This window comes from Ricinus communis, chromosome 3 (genome assembly GCF_019578655.1).
Source record: "Ricinus communis isolate WT05 ecotype wild-type chromosome 3, ASM1957865v1, whole genome shotgun sequence".
In the NCBI taxonomy this organism is placed as follows: Eukaryota; Viridiplantae; Streptophyta; class Magnoliopsida; order Malpighiales; family Euphorbiaceae; genus Ricinus; species Ricinus communis.
The window spans coordinates 28,871,165-28,881,214 of record NC_063258.1 but is presented as its reverse complement, the minus strand read 5'-3'; the positions used below and the strand labels follow the sequence as shown (position 1 = coordinate 28,881,214).

The following is a 10,050-nucleotide window of genomic DNA, read 5'->3' as shown; positions in this document are numbered from 1 at the left end:
AAAAAAATTGGGGTTCATCACAGGGACTCGTAGCAGACCTCAACCAACCAATCCAAGACAACCATCAAAGGAAGAATTGGAGGCAATTGAGGAATGCAGACGATAAACCATTTGGTCATGTCGCTGCTCACTAACACAATGGAGCCTCAGATAGCACGTTTGTGCATGCTATTGGAATCCTCACAGGCAATATGGAGTAAAGTTAAAGGCCTTTACAGCCATGAGCAGAACTATGCTCACATTTTCAATCTAAAACAAGAATTAGCCAAAATAAAGCAAGGAACATAGTCAAGCATAAGCTACGCAACAGAAATCCTTACCAAATGGGAGGAATTGCAAAGCTACCTTCCCCCTACGAATGATCCAGAAGAATTAAGGAAAAGAGCTCAACAAGACCTCGTTTACACGTACCTCGGCGGGTTAGACACAAGTTATGAGGCCATTCGGTCCCAAATCCTTCTGTCAAGCCAACTCTCCCCAATAGATGCCGTCATAGCCACCATCCAGCAGGAGGAGACCAGATGAGCAACTATGGCTGGATCGAGCGGCGTTGACAGCTCGGAAAACATAGCATACCTCGCCAATCTTTTACAGCTTCGAGAGACCAGTCGAGCGAGAGGAGCACCCGCAAGGGTCGAGAGGTGCGACCACTGCGGAAGGCAGGGGCACGCTCAGGAACGCTGCTGACACCTCCATCCCAGCCTTCGGCCAAGTCTCGGCAGAAGTGAGAGAGGAAGGAACGGGAGAAGAGAAGAGAAGAAGAGGTTTGGCGACCACAGTGGGAGAATCGGGTTTGGCGGCCTTGGGGTCATGAACCCTAAGAATATCGAAGAAATAAGGGAATCGGGTTATGAGAGTAACGGGTTGGTGCATTTTAACCTACACCGACCCGGCTCCTTTTATCCGACCCGACCCGGAAACAGTGACCCTGGTCCGGCTCACTCCGCTCAACATACTCGATCCGAATCCGACTTTCGCTCGAGTCCTATTGAACAATCTCAACTTAGAGACCTAATTTCCTAACTTCAGTCGATTGTTCAGCTTCAGGAAACCCGTGGGTCACGTTCAGTTTCTAAAAATTATAAACCATTAAATGCTTCTCAAAATTGGATTATTGACTCCGGAGCAACGGATCATATGACTTGGGATGCAACAAAATTACACAATTTTGTTCCTTCCCATTCTCAACATGTGACTGTTGCTAATGGCAATGAAACTAAAATTTCTGGTTTTGGCTCCTCTCAAATATTGCATAAAAATATTCCTAATATTCTTTTAATGCCCGAGTTCAAATCCAATTTATTGTCTGTTGGCAAAATTACTAAGACTCTTAATTTTAATGTTATTTTCTCACCTTCTACAGTGTTGCTTCAAGATCGCACTACAGGAAAGATGATTGGTAGGGTCGGTTTGAACACGACCTGTATTACCTTACCAACCCCCCCAACTAGTGTTTTGTCTCGACCAACCCTGTTAGTCAACAAATGTTGCTTCATAGACGTTTTGGTCACCCGTCTGATAGAGTCTTACGTCAGTTATTTTATTTAAAAATGAACTCTACTTGTTATGATATTTGTAAATTTGCTAAGCACACTATATTACCTTTTCCTGTATCTTCCATTGTGTCTCAAAACATGTTTGATTTAATTCATTCCGACGTTTAGGGACCCACTCCCGTCACTTCATACAATCATTTCCGCTATTTTGTCACCTTAATTGATGAACACTCTCGTACTACTTGGGGCAAAAATGAAATTTTTACCTGCTTTCAAAACTTTTGTAATTTTATTCAATACAAAGCAAAAGTTAAAATTTTTCGCTCAGATAATGGCACTGAATATGTAAACAAGAAATTTTCAGATTTTTACACCAAACCACTTGTATTTACACTTCGAAAAAAAATGGGGCCTCTAAACGCAAAAGTCGTCATCTTCTTGAAGTCACTCGATCTTTGCTTTTTCAAAATCATGTTCCCCAGATTTTTTGGTCTGAGGCCCTCCTCACTGCTGCGTACCTCATCAACCGATTACCTAGCCCTAGACTCAGAAATCGCAATCCGCTAGAAATCCTTAAAGGTCGAAAATTAGACTTAGGACACATTCGCATTTTTGGGTATACCGCTTTTGTCCACATTAGGCATCATAAACTTGACAGTAGTTCTGTCAAAACAGTTTTCTTCGGGTACTCCTTTGAAAAGAAAGGGTATAAATGTTATGACCCTTCCAGCCACAAGTCCTATATCTCTCGCGATGTGTCATTTGATGAATGTTCCCCCTACTTCACTTCTTCTCTCAATCATGGACCCTCTACTACATTATTTCCGGATAACTCTCCTTTTTTTGACAGCACACTCCAAGACATTGTATCTGATCATGAGCACATCTACGAGGATACCACCGAGGCATCTCCTTTAAGGGGAGACCCTACACCCCAAGCAGACCTCACTGCTGAGGCAACTCCTTCAGGGGGAGAGAATGTGCCATAAGGAGAAGCAATTGCCTTACGACGATTCTCTCGGCTAATCAGACCTCCTACCAGGCTAAGGGACTATGTGTCCCACAAGGTGTCGTATCCAATCCAGCACTTCATTAATTATACTTCTGTATTAAATCAGTACATGGCATTCCTAGAAAATCTCACCACACACATTGAGCCCTCTTCCTTCTAAAAAGCTAACACTAATCCTAATTAGTGTAAAGCCATGAAGGAAGATCTACAGGCCTTAGAAGAAAATGACACCTGGGACATTATCACCTTGCCTTAAAATAAGAAACCTGTGGGGTATAAATGGATGTATAAGATTAAGTATAAATGTGATGGCACCATTGAAAGATACAAGGCTAGGTTAGTTGCCAAAGGATTTACTCAGACCTATGGGGTAGACTATCAGGAAACCTTTGCTCCTGTAGCAAAAATGAGTACGGTTCGCATATTATTATCTATTCCTATTAATTCAGGTTGGCACTTGTCTCAAATGGACGTAAAGAATGCCTTTCTCCAAGGGTCTTTAGATGAAGAAGTCTATATGACTCTTCGTCCATGACACAAGAATTCCTCAAACCATTCCCTGGTATGTAAGTTGAAAAAGGCTATTTATGGATTAAAGCAATCCCTAAGAGCGTGGTATGCCAAGCTAAGTCATTTCTTGTTAAAAATCAATTTTCATAAATGTGCTTCGGATTTGTCTATGTTTGCCAAACACACACACACATCCATTATTATTATTCTTGTTTATGTTGACGACATAATCATAACTGGTAATAGTAATGAGGAAATTGAAGAAGTAAAGCTAAAACTTAAAAGAGAATTTGATATCAAAGATCTAGGTCAGTTATCATACTTTCTGGGGACATAAATTGCAAAATCTCATAAAGGCTTATTTCTGTCCTAAAGAAAATATACTCTTGACCTATTAAAAGAAATAGGAAAATTAGGAGTAAACCGGCAAATACTCCAATAGAGACTAAAACCAAACTAAATTTGGAAGATAGAGAACCTATAAATAATATATGTAGCTATCAGCGTCTAGAAGGAAAGCTGATATATTTAGCCATCACTAGACCTGATATCTCCTATGCTGTAAGTATGGTAAGCCAGTTTATGCATGCTACTCGCTCATGTCACCTGGACGCCATCGATAGAATCCTCAAATACCTTAAGGGTTCTCCAGGTCAAGGTATTTGGATGAAAAATAATAATAATGCTAACACTATTATAGGTTTCTCTGATGCGGATTGGGCAGGAAGTTGTGATAGAAAGTCAACTTCAGGATACTGTACATTCATAGAGGGAAACCTAGTGACTTGGAAGAGCAAAAAACAATCAGTAACCGCAAGGTCCAGTGCCAAAGCCGAGTACCGTGCCATAGCATCGACAGCTAGCGAGCTTATTTGGATTAAGCAAGTGCTGATTAACATAGGGATAAAATGAAAAGGTCCGATGGAGATGTACTGTGATAACCAAGCAGCCAGACATATTGCATCGAACCTTGTCTTTCACGAAAGGACAAACATATTGAAGTTGACTGTCACTTCATAAGGGAGAAAGTCCAAACAGGAGAAATTGCAACTCCATTCGTCAGAAGCCATGAACAGTTAGCAGATATCTTCACAAAGGCCCTAGACAAAGCAAGTCACCAAAGGCTCCTCGGCAAGATGGGTTCTATCAACTTATTTGAACCCACCTTGAGGGGAAGTGTTGAGGATACTACTGTGTACATACCAAAACCAAAGCAAGTTAGCAATATTCAACAATCAAAGACTGTTAGTATGGACCAACAGTCTTTGACTGTTGGACAAGGCCTCAGCTACTCTAATCATCATAGGCCGAAAATGAGAGAAAAGGAGCAACCCCTCTCCCCTAGGGAAGAAGAGTCACTTCCACCTTTCCCTAGCTAGAAAAGAACGTTAAAATGTAACAGATATAGCAATAGGACCGTTGCAATTTCAATTATGTATATAATAAGACTCTTAATCCTCATGTAATCTTAAAACACATATGTATAGCATCATATATCAATAAATCCAACATCTACAAACTTCCACACTTAACAACCTAAACTTCTATTAACAAACTAAGCTATCAAAATTTTGGTTAGTCCCATCTTGCTCACATAAGACCTTATAAGCAGTTTTTGCTGAATATGCAAGCTTTACTTTATCCTAATTCCAAGATTATCTATCGCTACCCATTCTAGAACCTAGAGGATTACTCAAAATAAGTTGTTGATCCCAATCATTGGACATGTCTTTAACAGCATCTTAATCCCAATTCAGCTAACCCGCCTTAATAAAGATTGCTGACCTTGATATCAATTATTCCTATCTCTACTTCTGAGCTAACGAACTCATTAATTATTTGGGTTAGGGAGGCATGGTCAGACCATAGAGAGATTTTGTTACTATTTTCCACCCTATTTTACAACCAGAAATCAGCAATTGTTTGGATGCAATCAAATCACACTTCTCCACACATAACTTGGATTATAACCCAATTGAGCAGAAATGAAATTAGACTTGGGATAGTACCTCGCTTCGGATATTCTAGCCATCGACGAATCAAGCTCTGAGGCTAACCTCCAACCTTGCTTTTCTAAAAGAGCAAGATTGAATTCATGCAACGTAATTGGCCTCTTAAGCACACAAAGTTGCTGCTACACCAAAATGAATTTACATAAATTCAAGCTCTGCTCATGACTCAAGAGGCATTAAGAAACATGCTCATTGCATAATAAAAGTTTAGATTGGCGTATTGTACGCACATGACATTATGTAAGCACCGCATAAGCTACTGGTGTGTGTGTATATATATATATATATATATATAAGAGTAAGGTTTTTAACGTAATTTTTCTTTTATGTGGTTTTTTAATTTATATGAATTATTCTTTTATATAGTGTTTGGTTAAAATCTATAAAATTTATAGATTTTTTAATTTAAAATTTATATGTTTTAAATTGAATGAAAGTTAATATAGTATTCTATATAATTAAATTTATATGAAATTGGTTATAACTAAACTAAATTTTAATAAAATAGGTAGTATTATTAAATGAATTTTATATTAGTAAGTCAGTATATTTTATAATATCAAAATATTTCTTTCAACTTTATCATTTCTATTTTATCTTTTCTCTCATATTTTTTTAAATAAAATGAAATTTTTTATGGATTTAAACCAAACATATTATTAAATTATTTATTTTTCTCACAAGTTCCATACTTTTTTGCTTAAAATAAGGTATTTAAGAGACTTTATTTCACCTAAATTTTTTAGTTTTCTTTCTTTCATTGATCTTGCATCTAAGTTTTTAAATTCTTTTTATTGTTCTTTTTCTTTCATATATAACTACTAGTATTTTTCTCTTATCATTGCATGATTGTTTTATTTATCTTATATATTATATAATTCAATTTATAATTATATTAGTATAAGAATAAATTTTTATTTTATTTTTTGATACTTTTATTTATATATATATTAGTATTTTATAAAAATCATAATACATTCCTATATATTAGTATTTTCTATTTTTATATGCCAAGGTAAATAAACATGAAAAATATATATACTTATTAATTTTAACTCTTTATCTATTTTACTACACTAATAAGTTCTCATATATTTATATATACTTACTTTTAATAAATAAGATTGTTAGAACTTTTGCTATTTATTTTTTATTATTATTTTGATATCACCTATATATAAATTAAATTTTTTTTCATCTATTATATTGAACTAATGAATTTCTTTAACATGTCACAAATTCCTTTAAACTATTTTTATGATCTAAATGTAAATTTCTATTCTTTTACTATATTATTATTTTTTTGTTTAAATAAATAAATATATATATATATATATAATAAATTATTAAAATTATTTTAATAATATTTTTAACCCGCCAAAAGATGGGCACTCGTCTAGTTGGATTATTTAATTGAATACATAATGAAACTTATACTTAACGAATACACAGAGAACATTATAATAAACACTTTTTTTTTTTTTTTGCCAAAATGGTGGATTGTAATAATTGATGTCTTTTAGTTAAGGTGCATAATTAACAATAAATAGGCAGAAAATAGTTTATATTGAAAGTTAGTCTTGAACCTAAAGACATAACATGGCCGACTAACGAAGAAATATTGAAATTGAATTGCAAACCCAATCTGATGACTTGATTCTGGAATTCCTAATGCTGGAATAACAACACAAAAGCAAATCAGATTCAAATTAATGCTACTTCTGAAAAAACAAAATCAAGCAAGCTTCTTTTTCTTCTTAATTTTTTCTTTAAAAAAAAAAAATGAAAGAAAAGAAAAGTAACCAGGGCAAGCAAGAAGGCACTAATTATAGCTTGGCAGAGATTGCAAATGAGGATAGGCTCCATTATATTCTTTTCCTTTTTCCCATTTTCTGGGTTTGTCTCTTCCTGCAAAGCAAGTTCACCAGAAAGCTTAGGAACACATTTGGTGTAATTAACGCGGATATAGAAGCTCGGCATATTACGACTGAGGAAAGCCATTTTCCATATAAATCAGCTAACAGAAAGAATAAAATAAATGTTTTATTATAAATTATGCCGACGACGGATTAATTGCCGGCCGGTTTCGCTTTCTATATGAATAAGCATATAATATAAAGTTAAACTATTGATATTATCTCATCATTAAGATTGCCTTAACCAATAGCTAAATAGTATTTACTGAATCAATTGCGAATCACTATTCCTTGCAATAGTCTCATTTTTGTTTCCTTAATTTATAATAGTGAAAGAAATGTATTAATTTAGTTCAACTAATATCAATTGGTTGTTTAAAAAGTAAAATTACAATCAAATATGTTTAGGGTTAGTCTACGGGCCTTTCTTTGTTCTGAACTTCCCTTTCACTTACGTGTATCTTACTCGACGATTGGAATTATTTGTTGGCCTTCATAGCCCACATGAATCACACATGATGCTTTTTTTAGGATATTTAAGAAAGAAAAAAAAAAAAAAAAACTTAAATAGGTCGAAACCTGTAACAAATCTTGACTCACCACCGCCGCTTGTACTCACAAATGATGGATGCTCCTCTGAACCAGTCATGGATATTATCGGCCATGGCATGGCTAGCAGGTGCAGGTCTTCTTTTCCTCGCAAAACTTTTCATCTCCCATCATCACTCATCACTAAAACTTCCACCCGGTCCAAAACCTTGGCCAATAATTGGCAATCTCAACCTAATCGGTCCTCTTCCTCACCGATCTCTTCACAAATTAGCACAGCAATATGGTCATATTATGCAACTCAGGTTTGGTTCCTTCCCAGTTGTAGTTGCCTCCTCTGCAGAAATGGCAAAGCAAATCTTAAAGACAAATGATGAAATCTTTGCTTCTAGACCCAAGTTTGCTGCTGGTAAATACACTGCATATAACTACTCTAACGTCTTATGGGCGCCTTATGGAGAATACTGGCGACAAGGTCGTAAACTATACCTAAATGAGCTATTCAACTCGAAAAGACTCCAGTCCTATGAGTATATTCGTGTGGAAGAAATGCATAATTTTCTCTCAGGCGTTCATTCTCTTTCTTGCTCTGGCAAAGCTGTTCTGCTTAAAGACCATCTTTCTCACTATACTCTTTCTATTCTCAGTAGAATCGTATTAGGGAAAAAGTACTCCAGTGCTGAGTCAGAGTCTCAGACTAATATAGTAACACCTGAAGAATTTCAAGAAATGCTAGACGAGTTGTTCTCGCTTAATGGGGTGTTTCATATTGGTGATTGGATACCATGGCTAGATTTCCTGGATTTGCAGGGGTACGTCAAGCGAATGAAGGCTTTGAAGATCAAATTCGATCGGTTTCATGATCACGTGATTAGTGAACACAGAATAAAGAGAAAAGGAGCACTGCTGGAAGATTCTGCGCCAAAAAACATAGTGGATCACATGTTGCAGCTTGCTGATAATCCCGATCTTGACATTAAGCTAAATACTGACAGTGTCAAGGGATTTTCTCAGGTAACTAAATTATTAGTTCTTTTCATTTTCTTATATTGTTGTTTCTTCTGATAATTATGATTAGTTTGGAATTCGAACTTGTCATCTCACAGTTGTGAAATTAATTCGAGTGGGAGTAACAGGTGGCGATTGATCCAAATTAATATGTGTTATCAGGAAATTATTGGTGGAGGAAAAGACACAGCTGCTGCTGCTGTGGAGTGGGCAATGTCTGAATTGATGAAACACCCCAATTTGGTGAAAAAGGCAACAGATGAGCTGGACAGAGTTGTAGGAAAGCAGAGATGGGTGGAAGAGAAAGACATCCCAAACCTTCCGTACATAGATGCAATAATGAAAGAAACAATGAGAAAGCATCCAGTGGGTACTATGCTAGCACCCCGTTTGGCAACTAAAGACTGCAAGGTAGGTGGGTATGACATACTCAAAGGAAGTAGAGTGGTCATTAACACGTGGAGTATGGGGAGAGATCCCTCAATTTGGGATGAGCCAGAAGAGTTCAGACCAGAAAGATTTTTGGATAAGACAATCGACGTGAAGGGACAAAGTTTCGAGCTATTGCCATTTGGTTCTGGTAGAAGAATGTGTCCTGGTTATAGCCTCGGTCTTAAAATGATTAGATCATGCTTGGCTAATTTGTTGCATGGGTTTAATTGGAAATTGCCTGATAATATGAAACCTGAAGATTTAAGCATGGACGAAGTTTATGGGTTAGCAACCCTAAGAAAATCCCCCCTTGTTGCAGTCGCAGAGCCTCGACTCCCACTTCATCTCTATTAGTATTTCCTCTACGATTTTATTAATAAAGGAGAGAAAAACAAAAACCCAAAAGCATGAATTAATTTGCGTCTGAAATTTAATTAATTTCTCCCTTTCGCATTAATTATGTAAATGGTCCGACTGATAATCTCACATACTGACATACTAATTACAGCATTAAGTATTAAGTTAAAACTAGCTATATCAACCCACCTTTTCAGCATGAATCAAATTCTATTACGTAGCTAACTACAAAGCTAAAAAGATAAGTGTAATAAGTTTTACTCTGCCACAAGAAACAAAATAATTCTTAGTGATCCCAAATCCAAACACTACAAAATAATTAAATTGCATATAAATAATAAGATCTGTTCATTCAAATGACTGATCCTATTTGTTTGGTTATGATTGACCCAAATTTAATATTATCACTTTTAATTAATGGACTCTAACTCTATATATTTTTATCATTTATCCTCTCAATTAAAATTATTAGTATGATTTCAAAATAATTTATGGGTTGGTTTTTAATTTTTGAATTTTTTTTATATAAATGTTTGGTCCCATCAATTTAATTTTAAAAGATACAAATAAGATGATATTAGAGTAAGTATAATTCGATTGGTCGAGCTTCATAAGATAATAATGCTGAAGGATGTCATATAATGTCACTAGGGAATAGACATGACAGGGAGGCAGCTTAGTGTGATTGTTTGTTTGTTCGACTTGAATCAAAGGAAGAAAGGGACAGAAAACAGATTTGATACTATGTAATAAAATAT

The 10,050-nt window shown here is 35.7% G+C and overlaps 1 protein-coding gene across 1 annotated transcript; it reads left to right on the top strand.

Annotated features, from left to right (window-relative positions):
• Window positions 1-7,179: 7,179 nt before the first annotated feature.
• Window positions 7,180-9,369, top strand: LOC8281170 (trimethyltridecatetraene synthase). The gene is made up of 2 exons (XM_002516224.4): window positions 7,180-8,509; window positions 8,666-9,369. The coding sequence occupies exons 1-2, from the start codon at window positions 7,568-7,570 to the stop codon at window positions 9,287-9,289; spliced, it is 1,566 nt and encodes a 521-aa protein (XP_002516270.1). The 5' UTR covers window positions 7,180-7,567; the 3' UTR covers window positions 9,290-9,369.
• Window positions 9,370-10,050: the final 681 nt, after the last annotated feature.

What these genes read in the sequence shown, in the direction of transcription:
- LOC8281170 (XM_002516224.4), top strand. Translation starts at nt 7,568, where the DNA reads ATGATGGATGCTCCTCTGAACCAGTCATGGATATTATCGGCCATGGCA. An exon ending in GTGTCAAGGGATTTTCTCAG is followed by an intron (nt 8,510 to 8,665) that starts GTAACTAAATTA and finishes ATGTGTTATCAG; the next exon opens with GAAATTATTGGTGGAGGAAA.